The sequence below is a fragment of the Corapipo altera genome, unplaced genomic scaffold, assembly GCF_003945725.1.
Source record: "Corapipo altera isolate COAL_440 unplaced genomic scaffold, ASM394572v1 326, whole genome shotgun sequence".
NCBI classification, from domain to species: domain Eukaryota; kingdom Metazoa; phylum Chordata; class Aves; order Passeriformes; family Pipridae; genus Corapipo; species Corapipo altera.
The window spans coordinates 306374-325279 of record NW_020884945.1 but is presented as its reverse complement, the minus strand read 5'-3'; the positions used below and the strand labels follow the sequence as shown (position 1 = coordinate 325279).

Here is an 18906-nt window from a genome sequence, read left to right as displayed (position 1 = left end):
AGTCCTGCCAGCCCCCATATGCCCAGGAAGCCCAAGAGCCCAAGGGCTCACATTGCCTTTCCTACCCTGGCACTGTCTTCAGGGGACACCCGAGCTGCCAGAGCATCCCCTCTCCCGAGGTCTGCATCCCTGAGCAGCACAGCCCTGCACTCCACTATGGGGACATGGGCAGAGGCACTGCCCCACGGTGCTGTGAGGACACAAGGGACACACCACTGTGGGGGCACAGGCACAGGCACTGCCAGAGGAGCTGACAGTCAGCGAGCATCTCTCCCTGCCTGGTAGTGCCAGGCTAGCAGCTCCGGTGGGAGGATGGGTGCACGTGAGGAGATACTTCATGCTCTGGTCAAACCCCGTGCAAACAAAGCAGCATGATCCAAGGAGCGAGGGACAGCCCCCACGTGGGGACAGAGCCACTGTGCTGGCACACAAAGGCCCCTTCACTGCCCTGGAGAGACAAGCAGTGTGTGCAGTGGCATTGAATCTGGGACAGGGACAATCGCGGTGCGAGCCCTCCTCAGACAGAAAGGCCTTTGTGAGCCACCAGCATCCCCAGCTCTGCAGCCACCACGGGTCCCTGAGCACAGCCTGAGCCATGGTGCTGGGCTCCCCTGGAGCCAGGTCATGACAGGGCCACCCCAGACACGGTCTGTGTGATGGCTCAGTGTGTGGGAAGTGCTGGGAGGCTGGATGGCACCCAGGCAGCCAGGGAGCCAGGAGCCGGCTGCTTTCCGCAGCTCTGCTGGATCACCAAATCCCTGCTCCATCCATCCCAGAAGCCCTCTTCTGCCCCTTCTCCTGTCTCCTGTTGGTGTGACTCATGTCTTGTGGTCTCTCTGCGCATCGGAAGGGCCTGGGCACCCCACAGCCAGCCCGGCGCCTCTGAGCGCTGCGGGAGAGGCAGCACCCACTGAGTCACACCGGCAGCACCCGCTTCCCACCCCACGGCAGACTCACACCTGCTGGGCTCCCCACAGCCTTGAGCCCCGGCACAGAGCACCCCAGGGACCCACTGCCACTGGGAGATGGCACGTGGGGTTTCTCCAGGGTGCCACCCACCCAGCATTGCCCCTCCACAGTCAGTCATGTCAGAGCTGGGCAAGCAATGAGCAGGAGATGGTGGCTTGCTTTGGCTGTGCATCCAGACTCAGGGAGCAGAGGACTAGTGTAGCAATCCATCTCTCTGGAGACAGGATTTGGAGAAGATCACGGTGTCCCCCTAAACTCAAGCAAACACAGGCAGATGCTGCCAGACCATGGCCTGGGGAAAGACAAGTTCTCCCCATGGCCATTCTGAGCAGGCTTGGGCAGCAGCCTCGCCAGAGCCCGGTGAACCCTGTAACTGGCACATGGCATGCCAGCTCCCAGAGACAGCCTGTCCTCACCCCCACCACGTTCCAGCTGGCTACTTCCAAGAAGAGAGTGATATCAGGGCATGGCCATGGCTTTGGGGTGACCATCTTTGCACACTGACACTGCCAGACTGGCCTGGGGTGCACAGTCTGGGGCTGCTGCACCCCCTATTCCTTCATCTGCCGTGTGTGCCTCTCAGTTCCCCCAGCCAAGTGACACTGCTCCTTAACACTGGGGCCCAGCACGTGCCAGGAGGGGGCCGAGACAGAAGGAAAACCAGACACGAAAAGGCTCAAGCCTTTAACAAACAGGTTTGTTTTCTCTCTTCTGGGTTGTGGTTAGAGTTAGGGTTAGGGATAGAGCTGCTGGGGCTATCATATGGTCAGGCCATCTGAACTCTGTGGCAGAGCCAGGGCTTGCAGTGGGGACAGGTGACACCACAGGAACCCCTTTGGAAATGCACCCCAATGCCAGCCTTAGCTGGGTGGTGCCAACCACAGGGTGAATGTGGGCACTGGTGGCACCCAAGCAGGGGCTGTCCTGGGAAAAGCAACCCAGAGTCCATGGGAAGGGGGTGGGAGGTGTGCCAGTGTCGTGGTGCCCAGTCAGCCAGCCCAGGGCTCAGTGCAGGGCCCAGCCACGGCTCCTCAGCCCCGCTTGGGGCCCTCCTGCACCAACAGGAGTGTTTCCTGGTCTTTTATTCCCTAAGGAAGGACCGCAGGTCTCGGGCACCTGGAAGACCCATGCCTGGAAGCTGTGCTGTGCTCAGAGGGCAGTGCAGGGAGGACATGCTCTGCTGCCAACAGCTGGTGCCTCACCCCTTGTTTTCAACTTTATGTAAGCAGGGAACCCAAGCCTGCTCCAGGACATGGTGAAATCGGATCCATACGGAAACAATTAGAAAGGGGAGGGATAAGGAGGAAACTTTGCTTTGTTGGCACAACTGTCTGCCCACGGAAGAAAACAGAGCCTATGAGCCAGCCCAGATGTATTTGTGATGGGGGAAAACAACCCATGAGTGAAGGAGAGGCTTACTCCAAGCGGGCTGGGGTTGTGGGGCAGCTCACACCTCTGGGACCAGCTTTGGCTGAGGGTGAAAGGGGCAGATTCTTGAGGACAGGGAAGCTCTTGAGGAGTAGAATCATAGAATATCCTGAGTTGGAAGGGACCCACAAGGATCATCAAAGTCCAACTACTCCAACAAGAAGGAGGTTGTGTCTGATCAGGGAAGCTCTTCTCACTGGTTTGGAGACAATCCACCCTTAAGCCAAGGCCAAGGCAGTCACACAGGGACTGTAAAACACTCGCTGGGATCCCCTCTGCCAAGACCACCTACAGGTCCCCAGCCCCAGTGCTGTGCTGCTCACACAAATACGAGATCACCTCTGACCTGGGCACCCCTCCTCTCCACAGGACAGGGAGAGGACAAATGTTTTTCTACCTCTCTGTGTCACAAGCCCAGCCTGCACCCTGATGTGCCTTGGAGGCTCAGCAAAGGCCCAGAGGGCTCCACTGCTCCTCTGGGTTGTTTTGTACCTGCAGGGCCTGTTGACAGGGAACACTAGCCACCACAGATGCTTGGGAAAGGCACCCTGGGGCACGAGGTGTTCCAGGACGAAAGCAATTTTATCCCCCAGACTGTGAGTCAGCTTGGAATGTAGAGTCTGGAGAATCTTCAAGGGTGATTCCAGGATTGCACCACTGCAGTAAGAAAGTTTCACCCTCTGCTTGTGCTCCTGCAGAAGTCCTTGGTCAGCCTGTGTGGGTAGGTGTCCACCTGGACAGGTGAACTAGTGCTGGTGCTGCAGGGTGATGCCTCTGCCTGCACCACAGTACCCACAGAGCCACACCAGCTCCCTCAGCGGCTTCAGAATCCTCCCTTACTCAAACCTTACCCTCCAGCCACAGATCTTTCAGAGCTCTGGGCCAAACCCCATACCTGCTCCAACTGTCTCCAGGGTAATTGAGAAGAACAACCTGTTCTCAGGGTGCCCATGGGATGTAGCCATACTTTCCAGCTCCTCTGCCATCATCCTGAGAAGGATGAGACAGCAGCAGCTGCTCCCTCAACCCTTTTTGGGACAGGGACCCATGAGGCAAACAGGAGCATAGCTGGGCACAGGGTGCTGGCCGTGCCTCACCTCAGTGAAACCTTGAAGCCTGATGCAAGCACACAGGGAACTTGCTCTGCTGGCAACTTCCACTGTGTCTTTCATCAGCCAGACATCTGTTCCAGGTTTGTGTCTTTCATCAGCAAAGACCTTCAGAGCGGGAATCCTGGGAGGTGAGTACCTGGAATGTGTTGGGAACAGGTAATCCCAGGTTTGTCCTTCCCTGTAGGAGAGGAGGAGCAGGGCAGGTGAGACAGGGCTGCAGATGCTGGCTGGTTTCCTGGACTGCTCAGCAGGAGCATGGGCTGCACGGCCACCATGCTGGGCAGGGCATTCTCCCTTGCAAGGGGATGTGGTCTCTGCTAAACCATTGGAATCCTGCCATTGGATGTGTCCCTGCTGTCACTATTTGATATCTGTGAGGAAGCACTCAGGACTCCCAGTCTGCTGTCCCTGGCTGAAGGCTGTTCTCAGCCAGTGCTTGGCAGGGTGGGAGATGGCATGAGGACAGTGGGAGCTGAGACCTGCCAGCCCTCCCGGGAGACAGCCAGAAGCTCCTGTGCAGTGTGCCAGGCTGGACCTGAGACCCTCAGGAGATGTGAATGGCTCAAGCCAGCACTGGGACCAGGAATCCACAACCACAGGGCAGAGGATGAGACTCAAGAGTGGTCAGAGCCAGCCCAAAGAACTCCAGTCTGTAGCATGGAGCTCATTCTCCATGGGAGGAAGTGTGCCCATGCCTGACCCAGCTTGCCTCCTTGTGATGAGCCACCACTGACTCTGGAGCCACTGCCTGACACCTCCCACCCTGTGCCCACCAACACTGAGCTCTCCAAGAGCTGACAGCCTGCTCCAAAGTGCCCTAAAATACCCCAAAACATCTCCCTCATGTTGGCATCCTTTGGGCTTCCCAGGGTGACCAGCAAGATCACCTGCCCCAAGCCAGGCAGCCTAGTTGGGCTACCAGGACCTCTTCAGTGACCAATTCAGCTTGTTCAGGTGGTTGTTTCCATTCCCTACCCAGCTCCCTGCCAAATGTGGATTGGTTTTGGGTTGGAAAATATGGATTCCTTCTTTACTTCCAAATGTGAACATTGTTTTCTCTTGCATGTCTTTTGTTTTTGTTGTGTTAGACATGGAAAGTTCCCAGCATTTGTCAGCCTTGGAGGCCAGGCAGGGAAGAGAAAGCAAACACTGTGCTCAGCTGAGGACAAGGAGGCTGGAGGGGCTGGAAATTTTAAGCACAAATTAACCCCAAGCACACTCCCCATCGTTCAGCCAGGCCTGGGCTGAGCCTTTTGCAATGGCCGTGTGTCTTTGTGCTGTGCCTTAGTTCCTCATTTCCTGCTCATCATTTCCAATTAGCTCCAGAAATCATGGCCCAAACTGGAGCTACCTCAGCCTGGCCTGGACGGTGTAACCCACATGTGGGAGCATCTGAGCTGTGCCTCAGAGGGACACAGCCACCTCCAGGGGACAACCTACAAACTCACTCTGGTCCTTCCCCCTCTGTCCTGTCTGACCACTGCACCAGCACTTCGTCAAAACTCCCTCTTGCCCTTCCCAGTCCTCGCAGCAGTTCCCAGCCTTGCCATGACCTTTTCTGCTGCTTTTCCTCTCCTCCCACCCATGCTGCACATGTGCTGGTGTGCCCAGGGGAAACATCTACCAGCACCCAGAGATGTGGGGCACTCATATGGGCATTGGTACCTTCTGAGAGCATCCTGGTGTGCCTGTGGCCCAAACATTCTAGAGACCTAGGTCCAGTAAAACTCTCAGGTGTCCATTTTGCCCGATGGAACACTGAGCACCCCAGATCCCCTTCGCACAAGGGAGGGCAGTAACCCTACGACAAAAGCCTCCTGGAGGAGCTGTGAGGGGCATCAGTGGAGCTGAGTGCCAGCCCCGGGAGCTCTGCAGGGCTGTGGCAGCCGGCAGCCGGGTGCACTGCTCACCACCCCAGATAATTATAGCTCCACTGTTTATATACCCTCAGCCCGCGGCCGCAGGAAGGAAGGCTGGAGGACTCACTCCACGTAACAGGGCTCCCCACCCCTTCCCCACTCCCCCTCCCACCTGCACCCCCACGTGTGAACCAGGCGCGTGTGACAAGACACCACGGCCCAGCCTTGTTTGTCAGAGCTGGTCACAACCCACAGCTTCCCCTTTCTGACACCCGCGGAACCCCACTCCGAGCTCCCCAGGCGCTGCTTCCCCCCTTTGCACTGCTTGCAATCACCTCTTGCACCCCTCAACCTGGCAGCTTCTTGATCCCACAGCTTGTCTGGGGACATGGAAGCTTGTGCCTGACCCCGTGCATGGCTTAAGCATGTGGGTCCTGCAGCCTGCACTCGTCTCCAGAGCTGTGGTGGGTCAGTGCTCTCCTCTTCACCCGGGTTGGCCACGGCATCTCTGCCAATCATTCCTCCCTGCCCTTGCACCCCAGCACACGGCATCTGCACGGCAGTCCCATGCTGCTTGCCAGGGGCCAAGCAGGACCGAGCAGAATGCAAGGGAACTCCCAAGCTGTGGGCTTGTCCACCTCTGCAGGGACATCGCTAGAGCGGAATCCCAGGAAGGTGCTCTGTGTCGGGTGGCATCTCCAGTGGCACTGGAAGGGGGTGCACAGCCGTAGTGGGGAATGGGGGAGGGGAGCCCCTTGCCCACCCAGCAGAGAAGCAACGACCCAGCACGGCTGGGCTGCAGGACTGAGAACGGGATGGGCCAGGCCAGCCAGCTGCGGCTGAGCCAGCACTTTTTGTGTTTGTTTGGGCTGTTAGATAACTTCAAAAGCAGAAGCTGGAAGGGCTGGCGGATGAACAGTTTGTTCTTTCCGACTTCCACACGCTGCTGCCTCAAACCTCAGCGCAGCACAGGGCTTAAACCACAGCCCTGGTGTGCTGCCCAGAGCCGCCCCGTCCCCTCATCCTCACCCCAGGGCCGAGCTCTGCCTCTCCCGACTGCCAGAGAAGGGACCAGAGCAGAGGGAACTCTCCTTGGTAGGGGTCTCATCCCTACACCTCAGGCTTGGCAGCGGGGCAAGTGGCTGCTGCCACCTCCTGGCCACGGCCCGGGCTCAGCGGCGCTGCCCGGGCACGCCGGGGGCAGGAGGAGATACCTCCGGGCTGCACCGTGCACCGAGGGGAAGGAGCGAGGGTCAGGCACGGCCGCGCCACCCGGCACAGCCCGTACCCGCCCGGCGCGTATCTCTGTGAAACTGGGACGGGGAACGGCGGAGGGCAAGGCCACGGAGATCCCCGTTCCAGGGAGTGTGCTGCACGGCTTTGACAAAGGGCAGCCGTGGGAAGTGGGTCTGAGTTACCTTTGGGCACCCGAGCCTCCCCGGGGCCAGGCAGCCTCACCTCCCCAGGGAGGAGGGAAGGCTGGGGATGCAGCACTGAGGTGTCACCTGCTTGGGGACCACAAGGGTCCACGCAGCCCCTGAGCCCAAGAGGGTGCCAGTCCCGGGCACGGTGCTGTGCCTCGGTTTCCCAGCCACTGGGAGGTGAGGGCATGAGGCACACAGAGCTCTGTGGACAATAAGCAATGCTGAGAACCCCTCCGAGGCTGCCCTGGTCCTCTGCACCTGATAATGGGAGCTCTGGGAACAGAGATGCCCGGCCATGCAGACTGGGCTCCCGGATCTGAGCCAGGGCCAGAATCCAGAGCTCCCACGTTCCCTCAAGTGGCACAAAGCCCACCCCACAAAGGGGAACCCCACTACTTGATCAAAGGGAAGGGCATTTTGCCACAGCTGGTCCCAACATCCCTCACTGGGCTGCATCACACCTCCCTTCAGCTGTTGGAGCAACTCAACCAGTGACACAGGGTCCCAGTTCACAGTAGCAACTGGGAGCTTCCAAGAAACTACAGGGAAAAAGGAAAGGTTGGGCCAAGACCCAATCTCTAGTGCAAGCTTTGCCTCTGTCCAAAGAACTGGGGTGAGAGTCTGATCCTGTGCCTGAGGACCAGGAGCCAGGAATATCACCCTGGAGCCTGCTAAGATCCCTCTCCCAGTGCTGGAACACTGGGGATGAAATTCCCCCAGGCTGGGACCAAGCGACAGGTGAGGATCAGCATGTGCTGCAGCCCTGTTGAGAGCTGGCACGAGTGAGGCAGGGAAGGAAAGCAGTACCATGGTTGCTCTGGAGGGAGAGGGAGCCAGAAAAGCCAGGCAGGAGAGAGGGCAGGCAGTAATAGAGCAGAAGCCAAATGGATGCAGACAGGCAGATGCTGCAGACTTGTTAAAACTGGGGTTTGCTCAGCTGAGGACACAAACAGGACTGACCCCGACCTAGAGCCCCCCCAGCTCCATGTGCTTTGGTCACACTGTGTGCCATAGTGGCCAGAGAGGTGCAGGAGGCCGGAGATGCCACAGCATGATGGACATCACGCCTTGACTCAGGGCACAGTCACTGGCACAAGGCAGAGCGGGCAGGGACAGAGGCCCCAGCACACGTGGGCAGGCGAGTGTTCACGTGGTGGTGCCCAGCCACCTCTCAGGGATCCTCTGGCCTGGCCAGAGGCAGCCCCGGGAGTCTGGCAAGTGCTCTTCCTTCCTCTGGTGCCCACTGACCTGTGACACCATGGTCCTAAAAACTGCCCCAAGGCTGGCACAACTTGGAGCCAGTTTGGAGCCACCATGTCCCACAAGGCCACTCTCCTGCTGCTCACTCACCTCCCCGTGGGCAGGGGTTGGGGAGAGCCCCAGGTCTGACAGGGGGAGTCCTATGGACTGCTCAGACAATGGAGGGAATGGGGACACATCCCAGACAGATTTTAGAGCTGAGGGCAGGCTCTGAAGCAGCCAGTGAGGTTTGTCTTTGCCTAGGACAGGGTGTCCTGGGAAACTGCGCACCCACCACAGCTCTGCACCACACGCATTGGGGAACAGGCAGGATCAGAGGCTGCATGAGAGCTGCGGGCTCATGTGCTTTCCTGTGGGCTCAGGGCAGACTTGTTTTCAGCCTGCCTGAGTCAAGGGAACATTCAGGCTTCAGCTCTGGGGACAAGCTCGGACTACAGCTCTGCTCTGCATCCCCGTGGCACACCCTCCATCTGCTCTCACGTGCTCTGGGGCAGCACAGCAAAACCGCCTGATGCCATCTGCTCACTCGTGACTTCCACACGCTCCTCAGAAGCCTCTGGCTGGACAAGAGGAACAGGCCAGATGCTGAACCAGCGTAAGGCAGGAATGCCGGCACAACCTGCAGGATTTAAAGCAATGAGGTCAGAGTCTTATGGACCCCAGTCCTTCAGCCTCAAGACCCCCTGCTTCCGCTTATGGGGTCCTCCAAGGCAGCCAAGATGCTCAGTGCTCTGGGCTTTCCTGGCTGCAGGGGGACAGAGCTGCCCAGACTGCTTCCTATGGGCTCAGGAGCAGCTTCCTGAAGGCGGGACGTGGCTGGTGTGGACAATAGGAATAGTAGCACCTCTGAGGGATGTGGCTGCCGTGTGCTGAGGAGGAGCAGAGCCCAGGGTGTTTATTCAACATTTTGTAGCCACATTGCTCCCCTGGAGGAGCAGAATCACCGCACGGAGATAATCTATCGCTGCTGCAGCTGGGCTTCTCAGACCCATTTCCACTGCTCCAGGCCTGCAAGTGCATTTGAGGTCAGGCAGAGGAGAGACTCCTGACACTTGGGAGTGCTTGGCTTCACTGCTTTCCACGATGGGGAGGGCCCAGCAAAGCTCTTGGCCATTCTAAGCCAAGCTGCTCCTGCCCCAGGGAACCAGCCTTGCATGCCACTGGAGGGACAGGATGGGCTTGGCCTGTGCCGGATCCACTTTACCAGATTTTGTAAACAAGCTTTTATATAACTCTGTTTTCTGATTGCTTCGAGCACCTTCCAAGGGAAAACCAAGGCATCCATAACAAGCCTGCTTGTTATGAATGGGTTGAAGGGGTTGGGTCCCCCTCCCCGGTTACTGTGAAAAGCTGCCCATTCCTGCAGCGATACCTGCTAAGGCAGCACTGATGCTCTTGGGTCAGACCCAGGGTACCATCACAGTGAGCAGGCTCTTCCCATTACTGCCACACAAGGAGTCTGCAAGCCATCCCACAGCTGGGACAGGCCCAGGAATGGGGACACTCACAGCCTGGCTCCCCTCACCCTGGCAGTTTCTCCCAGGCTTCCCAGCCACGTCCCTGCTCCCCAAGCCTGCATTCAGCAGCACCAGGTGTACCCGGCGTATTTGGACTAACCCCATCCTGCTGCCCTCTGCAGGAGAGTGGCTCCTGGGGCCGCAGGCAGCTGTCCTGGCAGTGATGGAGAGCGTCCTGCTGGCACAGGGAGGGGTCCCTGCATCCCCACTGGGAGCTCAGCTGGGCTCAGGGCTTGGATGCGGTGAGGGAGCGCAGTTCCCACGCACTTGGCCCACGCAGGCCACTGCACATTGCTCCTGTCTGCAGGAGAGCTGGGAATGTGGCTGCCTGGGCTGGCTCCCTGGGAGCGGATGTTATTTTAACTCCCAGTTCCTCTCTCGTTTTTGCCAGGCAGCGACCAGTTCTGCTGCTGGCTGAGCGATAAAAAGCCCCTTTTTTTGCTCCCCCTCTGCTATTTCTAGGCTATTTTTAGGCTTTTCTCAGTGGGTCTTTGCTGCAGATACTCAAAGGGCTGGAGCAGGTGTCCTGCTTCATGTGCCCAGAGGAAGGGACTGATGTGTAGGGCAGGAGGTGCCAGTGAAAAGGGCTTCCCAATCCGGATGGGGAAGCACGTGCCTTGTAGCACCCTCTGCCCAGTGCTGCATGCAGAAGTGAGCTCCTCTTCTCCCACACAGCTGTGCTGCACAAGAGTTGGCCTTCCTTGAGGGAGCCACGATGCCCACGTCTTCCCAATCATGCCATCAGCAGCCTTCACCTCTCCAGAGCTCAGCCAAGGCAGCTCCTCCATGTGATGCCAGCGGGGGGGTCCCCGTGATGGTCTGGCTGCAGCCCCGGGCAAGGTGAGGTGCAGAGGCACAAGGAGAGTCTTCTGCTCAGGGGAAGTTGATGGGACACAGCCCAGGCTAAAGGTGCCCAGAGAGGGTCACACATAGCTGTGGCAGTGCAGGAACTGCCAGGTGGGGGTGGCAGAGCTGAGGTCACCTGGTGTCACATTCAGGCTTGGGATAGGGACCATCCCTCATGGGACTTTAAGCGGGGGAGCAGACCATGAGGGACATGTTTCCTGCCAGCCCTGTGGAGTGCTGGTGCCATGGCTGGATCCTCCCCACTGAGAGTACCAATGGGAGTGATGCTGCCCTGTCCCCACAACAGAGGACATGAAATAGCACATCCCAAATCCCTTGTTGTGCCCATGTTCAGGAGAAAGAAGTGCTCTTTGGGCAGCAAAGAAAGGAACAGCCTGTGTCCCCAAGAGGCAGCGACAGTCCAGTCTGAGGCTGGGGTCCTCTGTTTGCAGCCCCCCTCCCCTCCAAAAGGTTGTTTTGTCCCTGTAGGACAAAAGGACTCTCCACCTGGGGCAGGAGGTGATACCGTGTGTGGCCCCGCAGTCTCCTGGAAAATTGCAAAACCCTGAGCTTCGCTGCAGCTCCAAGAAGCTCAGAAAGAGCCAGAACCTGCTGGAAGGCAGACGCCCACGCCGGCGCTCAGCCAGCTCGAACCTTCCAGGCTGTTACGCAGCGCTGAAGCCCCACGGTCGCTTAGCAAGGGCACTGCAGCCTCCTGCACGTCACAGCCCCGAGCGCCCCGGCCAGCTGCGCCCAGGCGCTGGGCCGAGGTTCGCTGTTTTTCTGCTTTATCAGGATCTTGCTGAGATCGGCGGTGAGTGGGTCATGTTTGTGCAGTGGTTTGTGCAGGCAAGTGGTTATGTAAGTGCTCAGGGTTACTCTGGAGGCTCGGCTGGCCGTGCCTCCCCCGCCCCTTGTGCGCAGCTGCTGGGCCACGCTCCGGCACAGTGAGCAGGGACACCGGCACACGCAGCCCTGTGCTCTGTGGAGCTTCGTTGCCATCCCAGCTCGTTATCAAGGTGCACGGGGTGTGCACGAGCCACTGCAATGCCCAGGGATATTCAGGGCCACATGCCAGGGGGCCAGAGGCCGCGGCTGCGCACTCGGGCAGCGCTGTCCGCACGCTCCAGCCGTGTTTACGCTGCGCTGGCTCCCGACGTGCCGCTGGCTCTGGCCACTGCCAAAACGCCTGCGCCTGCTCCAGTAACCCAGCTCCTGAAGGTCGCTGGCTGGAGGCCGGGCTCGTGTCCCATCTGCCTGCTTTTATTATTGGTTGTCCTTATCATCGCTCGAGAGAACAGCACGTCCCAAGCACCCGGGGGCAGGACAGGCCTGGCTGCTGCTGTTGCTGCCTTTTGGCCAAGCTCTGTCTCTCCTATTGGCCTTTTTAGCCACCAGCGCGCTTGTGACAAACGTGGGTAGAGACCTTTCCCAAATCTTCGTTTGCGAAGCCCAGCCATGATGATGATGATGATGTCTCTCCCCAGTGGAGATGTGCAGGCACCAAGGGCTGTGCTGCCCCCCCCCCACCTCTGCCTACATGCACAAGACACAATGCCAGAAGCTGGGGCCAAGAGGAGACAGCAGTGTTCCTTTGTCTGCTGCTGTGAGCAACTCACAAGTCCCTCTTTCTCTTTCCACTGTCTCCATAAAAAGAGTGGGTTACCACACAGTGTCAGACCCCTGCATATACCCGTTTCCCAGGGTGTGCTCCCAGCAGGAGCCTCAGCAAGTGCATCCCATCACCCCACCACTGTCTCAGCTCCCACCACACCCTGATCCAGCCTGGAGGATGCAGGGACATGGGAAGTGAGAGGGGACCCTGATCAGAGTCAGGGTGAGTGGTGCTGCTCCACTACAGCCTGACTGGGCTGGCACAGCCACCACACACAGCACAGGACAGCAGCTGGGTGTGAAACGGTATAAGCAGCTCTGGGCTGTGAGCAGCTCTGGGACTGCCAGCCCAGATGCCAGGGGGGGTGGACTCAGGAGCACCAGGGTGGCAGTAGGGACATGTTCAAGTGGCAGCAAAAGAGAAGAAGAAAGGGAGGAAAGTGAAACAAGAAGAGGAAAGGAAGGGAGGAAAGAAGGAAGGGGAAAGGGAGGAAAGAAGAAGGAGAGATAGGGAAGGAGATAGGAAGAGAGATAGGGAGGGAAGGAGGAAGGGAGAGAGGGAGGAAGGAAGGAAGGAAGGAAGGAAGGAAGGAAGGAAGGAAGGAAGGAAGGAAGAAAGGAAGGAAGGAAAGCAGAGTCCTCCCAGAGGAATCATCCCCAATATCCTGTCCCCACAGGAGACCTGTGACCCAGCCCCCCATTCCCTCTCCAGGTGTTGGCTGACGTTTAGCTCCTTTGCCATTGATGGCACAGAGCACAAGGTCATCTGCAGCCTGATGAACACGAGTGCATTGCCCACCCGGTACCTGAAGGGAAGCAGAAATGCCTCCATGGGATATTTTCACATAGCAACAAATTCCCATCACCCCTGGAACACAGGGAGGATAGCCCTGCACGGCTCCAGGGCTCCCTGCTCTCCATCCTGGTTCATGTACATCCTCACACTGGTGACTTTCCACAGGAGGTGAGGGGACAGAGGCCTTTGGAAAGGGTCATGTTTCTCCAGAGACCAGCTGATGATGATTATCAATGGTGCCCCAAATAATGGGATTTTCCTGCTGCGTGGGCAGCTGTGGATACCACACGCGTTTGTGGCTATTTGTAGGAACTCACAGGCTTTCCAAATACCCTTTACACCCCTCCTTCACCAGCACAGTTCTGGACCCTTGGGGACACTGTGGAAAGCCATGTGTGATGCCAGGGTTTGAAATGCCCGTCTCCTGCAGGTGCTGGGGTGGTAGGGCACAGCACATGCCAGGGTGCACTGGGGGACAGAGACACATGTGGCACTGTGCACAGGTACGCTGGCCAGGCCTGCACTGCCTGCCACGAGCTTTTCACTCTTCTGTTGAGAGCACAGCTGGATGGCAGGGCAGGCCAAAGGAACTGCAGCTCTGGGACACACTGATCAAATTAAATTGGGCTCTCATATGCTAATTATACACCCTCTTCATACCACAAACGCGCTGGTCTTTGAGGTATTTCCAACATGCCAGAAGACACAGCCAGGCAGAGCTGGCCCAGGCAGCCTGGAAGGCCCTGGCAAGGGTTACCCAGTGCCCTCAGGAGACATGCAAAGAGAACCAGAATCACAAGAAGGCAAGTCCTTGGGACAGGGACCAGAGCAGCACACAGCTCACCCCAGTTTGGCCCATGTGCTTGGAAAGGGGAAGTTAAGGGGCAGTTCATTGCCAGGACACAAGAACGGCCCCATGGTGAAATGGGGGTGGTGGTGTCTCTCTGGGGATGGTAGGACCCAGCTCAGCCCCACAGAGTGCCACCATGTCGCAGGCGACCTGACCACCAGTTGCTTTGCCATGTGCCTAAGGACAGCTCTTGCTTGGGGGGTTTCTTGAGCCAGGCAAGCCAGCTGGACATCAGCAGATAAGTCTGCCTTGCTGGGGATAGTCCCCCAGCGGGGTCAGACACACTTTCCAGAGAGGAGTGGAAAATTCCTCTCACCGTGCAGGCACTCCCTGCAGCCTGGGCACACCAGCTGTTGTCCCACAGGACTTGGCATGCCCCAGAGTGTTTATCAACACCATTTCGCAAGAGCCATGGCACACAGCCTGGCAGGGGCATGCAAACTGCTTGGGCAACCTGCTCTGCTGAAAGCCCATGCTCTTGGGAAACACTCCTGAGGCCTGCCCCAGGCAGGGAGCCAGGCTGGGAGTCCAGTGTGGGTCCATATCGTCTGAGTGGCCCATCAGCACCTGAGTGGTCATAAGCTCCTGATGGCCATCAACATTTTCCTCTCCTTTCCTCCTGAATTCAAGGATGGAACTCTGCTCTTGGCTCTCTCTCAGTCCTGCAGATCACTTCCCTCAGTCTCTTCTGGCAGGATTGTAAATTACCTCAACAGACTGGCTCCCCCTTGCCCAGGGCATGCTGCTCTGTTCTCACAGGGGACATGGCTTGGGGAGGGGTCTGAAGGGGTCTGGAGGTATCAGCAGGAGCAACAGCATGACTGTGTTAACAACACATCCAGCTGAGGGATGCCCTGCAGGCATAGACAACACATCTGGCTGAGGGATGCCCTGCAGGCATAGACCAGCAGCTGTACAATGTCTGAGAGATGACAGGGCAGGGCCAGCCTGTCCCCAGTTAACTCCAGATGTGCACAACTGGCAGACACAGTCCCCTCGGGCAGGGAAGGAAGCGGGTACATCTCAGACAATGCTGGTTGGGCAGGACAGGGGACGTGGAGCTGCAGTCAGGCCACCCCCAGGAGCCAGTGTGAACCCTGCAGTTGCCCCGGCCAGGGCTGGTGATGCCCACCCGACCCCGTGGTGCTGAACATGGGCACGATCAGCAGGCGCAGCAGGAGGGTGTCAAAAAGGCAAAGTGTCATGGTGTTCTGCACTTCTGGAGGCACCATGGGGCCCAGGAAATTTCTTAGCTGATCCTGAATTCTCAAGATGCACCCCAAAGCTCTGCTCTAGTGGGAAATGGGTGGTGGGTTCATGGGGTGGGTGTCACAACTCCCAGGGTAAGGAGGCAAAGCATGACTGCCCCCAGCCTCTCAAAGGGGCCAGGAGCTCCCCTTGGCACCAAGGGGCTACAGGGCTCAGCCTTCCCCAGTAGCCAAGGCCCGTTGCAATGGCTGGGGTGCAGAGATCGAGCGGGGACCCCCAGGAGTGGGGTCCACCCCAGGAAGGCCATCCACCTTCTGAAGCACTGCACAGACTCTGCCCCGGGTCCAGCGCAGCTGGGGCGGCAGCAGCGAGCAGGCTTCGTGCAGCCGCCAAGATGTTTGCCGGAGCAGAGGCACGCATAAACATCTTGTTTAATCAAGGACTCCGAGTGAACACAGTGTACCCTGGCTCGGTGCGGAGGGAACAGATGCGGCCCTGCGGGGCAGGGGCCAGGGACACCGAGCGGCGGTGGCAGAGCGACCTCCCGTGGCACGGTCCCGACCGCGGGTGCTCAGCACCGTCCCTGCGGCGGCAGCAGGAGAGAGGGGTCCCAAAACATCCGCCTCCCCTGCCCCGCCACCCTGCTCTGAAGGGAAGCTGCCCCCCGGCTGCCAGCGGGTCTGGCTGCATCCAGGACGGTCCCTCCGGCTGCCGTGCAGTGCGAGGCTTGGTTTGGCACAGCCCTGCTGCAGAGGGAGAGCTGGGAGAGCGCTGAGCTGCCCTGCCGGTGGGTCTGCAGGCGGTGTCCCCACAGCAGCGTTGTACCAAAACCTCGGCCGTGCCAACTGCTGTGTTCCCAGACAGGCAGCACGGGATCCCCTCGGGCCCTCCTGCGCTCCAGGAGTGGGGTGTTCAGGCTGGGTACCGCCTGTGTCCCGCCAGGCCCGTGACCGCAGCGAGGGCGAGGCGAGCTCAGAGCCCTTTCTCTGCCAGCCCCGGGCGTGCAGCGCGGGCACCCAACTAGCAGCTGCCCAACGCTGCCGGGTCCTGGGCCAGCGGGCAAGAAGACAGCTGATGGAAACGCGGACCACAGCATCCCTCTGTGGTGGATCTGGATAAGGGCAGGCTTGGAAGAACTGCCGTCAGATTCAGGGGATTTTTTTTGTTTGTTTGTTTGGGGTTTTTTCCCTGGGATCAGCTGGTAATTAAGCATCTGAGCTGCTGTGTTTAAACCTGAACCTTTAAACACCCTTTTCCTCTCTCCCCACCCCAGCACTGTGCTACACAAACTCCAGGTTTCTTCTGAAGCTTTATTTTAAGGAGAAGTTTCAAAGGAATCCTTTCACAAAGAATTGTGCTGTCGGGCTCTTTCTCTTCTTTTAATTTCATGAAAGGTGTTTCTTGTCCAGTGGTGACAAGATCCAAGAGAGCTTTGGAGAGCACCGTGAAGGCACCCAGACTGTGGCTCTTCTTTCCACCCGCCTCATGCTCTGTTGCTGAGCCTGTTCCGTGGCTTCCTGGGCAATTAGTGGTTACAACACACATCCACACAGTAGGCAAAACCACTCCAGCTTTCTGTCTGTCCTTGCTAACTGCTTCTGGTTTCTTAAGCCTTTGGTAATGATGAAATGACTGGGGATAATTTCCGCAGTGTAAGACCTGGGATCGTGTTTTTCTTCTAAGCAGCTGGTGTCCCTTAGGATAAAGCAGTGGGGCAGGTCTGGATGGGTGAGCTTTACTCTGCATTTCCAGCCCCCTTGCTCTTGGCAATCAGTTGGGAATTAACTGGCTTCGTAGCCAGGGTGGTGTTTGCTCTGTCAGCTGGTAACTGAAAAGCAGTGCCAATCACTTCAGCCTCAGGCTTCCAGACCTTATTGCTTTATTTTTAAAGCACCTTCAAGCCCACTAGCAGCTGTTCCTGTGTGAATTTCAAAGCCCTCTTCTTTAAACTCTGAAAGACAAAGATTAAGGGAGACACTTTCCTCGGAAAATAAACGCCAGAGCTTAGGGAAGGTCTCTGCAGAGCAGCAAGGAAGCAGAGACCCAGGATGCAAGTGGCTTGGTTCATACTCCTCTCTGCCAACATTTGGAAAGGACTTGAGGGGGAAGTACCGGCAAATCCACTGAGAAATGGAGGAAAAAACTGACAAAAGCAGTGCTGGGATTACATTTGGGAGGGCTGTCCTCTCCCTTCTCCAGTGAGAGGAGTTTTACCATTCTAGCTCTGGAAGAAAGCTGCAGGACACCTGACTTACCTCTGAGCTCCAAGGGAGCCTTGCCATCCCTGGCTCTGGGCCTGGCAAAGCCGAAGAGGCAATCACCAACACTGCCTGAGATTTGGCAAACCCTAACTTACCACTGCTCCTCAGCAGGGGACTCTGGGCCTCTGCGAGCTGCAATTGCAGAGACGCAGGTGTGAGGAAAGGTTTGGGCCCATGCACAATCCTGTTGTAACCCGAGGGGGTGGGGGTAATTAGATATTGTGGGGGGAAAGGCAAAGGCTACCTAAGGGCCTTGGTAAGGTCACGGGCATTCCAGCAGTGTCAGAGCAGTGGAAAAGCAGCTGTTAACCCACCTGTGCACCATCAGCCATCAAGCACAGCACTGCTGGGACCTGCCCCCGGGCTGGCTGGTGTCTGTGGTCAGGGACAACCTGCCAAGGGAAAGGAAGACACTGAGGAATTAAAATCAGCAGAGGACAAGAGTTTCCCTTGACCTTGAGAGAGCACAGGACACCCCAACCTTTTACAGCTGGGAGCCCCTCAGGCTGATGACCTGGTGACCAAACCCAGGCAGACAAAGCTGCTGTCCGTGCTTTCCCAGGGCACAGGAAACTAACCCCAAGCAGGAAAGCGGCTTTTCCCCTTCCCTTCTCTTCTTTCCTTTCCTCCATTTGCATCAAGCAAGGAGAAAAGTTCTTTGATAAGAGTTTGTGAAAATAGAGCTTCTATCAGGACGATTTCCATATAAGCTTAGGTTTCAGGGGACAGAGGTTGGTCGATGGCCTCTCAGGGCGTGTGAGCTGCAGATTGTCCCATAAATGCTGATGTGTTGATTTTGCAGTTGTAAAAGATTTTCACAAGGAACGTATCACCTGCCCCACTTTGCACTGATAATTCAATTGCTAGCTCTGTGGAAGGGAAGAGATACAGTAAGGCCCACTCAGATGCTGCTTAAATCTTTGCTTTAAAAGGCAGGATTCCCCCCCCCAGCATTACCAGTTCTTGTAACTTTTGTCCTGACGTTTGAGTATTATCCAGTCTCTTCCAGATTCCATAATCAAGCACCTGAAAACCTCAGTGCACGATTGACAATAAGTGTGATAACGGTTGCCTTTTATTAGAAAGCTTGAGAATGAGGCTTGGTGTTTAAAATGCAGAAGAACGTTATAATTAGGTGTCAACTTTAAACTGATCGGTGTTAATGCCCCATAGGTCGGTAACACCCCACAAGCGTGTTTGTGTGCACAGCCTGACCCTGAGGACAGGTTTTTGGATGTGGACAGACAACCTCTGCAGGAAAGGGAAGTGTCTCCTCCACAGACCAGCAGGCAGCCCGAGGGCACTGCGGGTGCAGCCGGCGGTGCTGGGCTCGGCCCCAGTGCTCCAGGGACGTGCCCAATGGTGCCTGGATCAGCCCCAGAACCTCCGGGATGCACCCAGAGGTGCCGGGCTCAGCACCCCGCAGGCTGCCGCCGCACCTGCCCGGGTGAGGCTGTCGCTGCAGCCCCTTCCCGGGGCGGGTTTCGCTGTCCCCGCACGTCGGGAGCGCCGCTGTCCCCTCGCGCCAGCACAGCTCGGGTTAACCGGCGGTTACAACACGCATCCAACACGGTCGGCGACACCACTCCAGCTTTCTGCGCGTCCTTGCTAACCCCCTGCGGGTGTTTTAAGCCTTTGGTAATAAGGAAACCATCGGGGGTAATTCCGGAGCGGAGGGGCGGGGCGACCCGGGACGGGCAGAGTGGGTGCCCCTCCGGGCTCCGCCGCGGGGCAGCGCTACGCTCCCCGGGGGAGGGTTCG

The 18906-nt window shown here is 57.8% G+C and overlaps 1 protein-coding gene across 1 annotated transcript in view; it reads left to right on the top strand.

The window, feature by feature from the left end:
* Positions 1 to 10169: 10169 nt before the first annotated feature.
* The window catches only part of FAAH2 (fatty acid amide hydrolase 2), a 16039-nt gene continuing 7302 nt past the window's right edge, over positions 10170 to 18906 (top strand). The window contains exons 1-2 of the mRNA XM_027662292.1: positions 10170 to 10220; positions 11113 to 11229. Coding sequence (XP_027518093.1) covers positions 10170 to 10220; positions 11113 to 11229 — 168 coding nt within the window. The remainder of the gene's footprint in view (positions 10221 to 11112; positions 11230 to 18906) is intronic.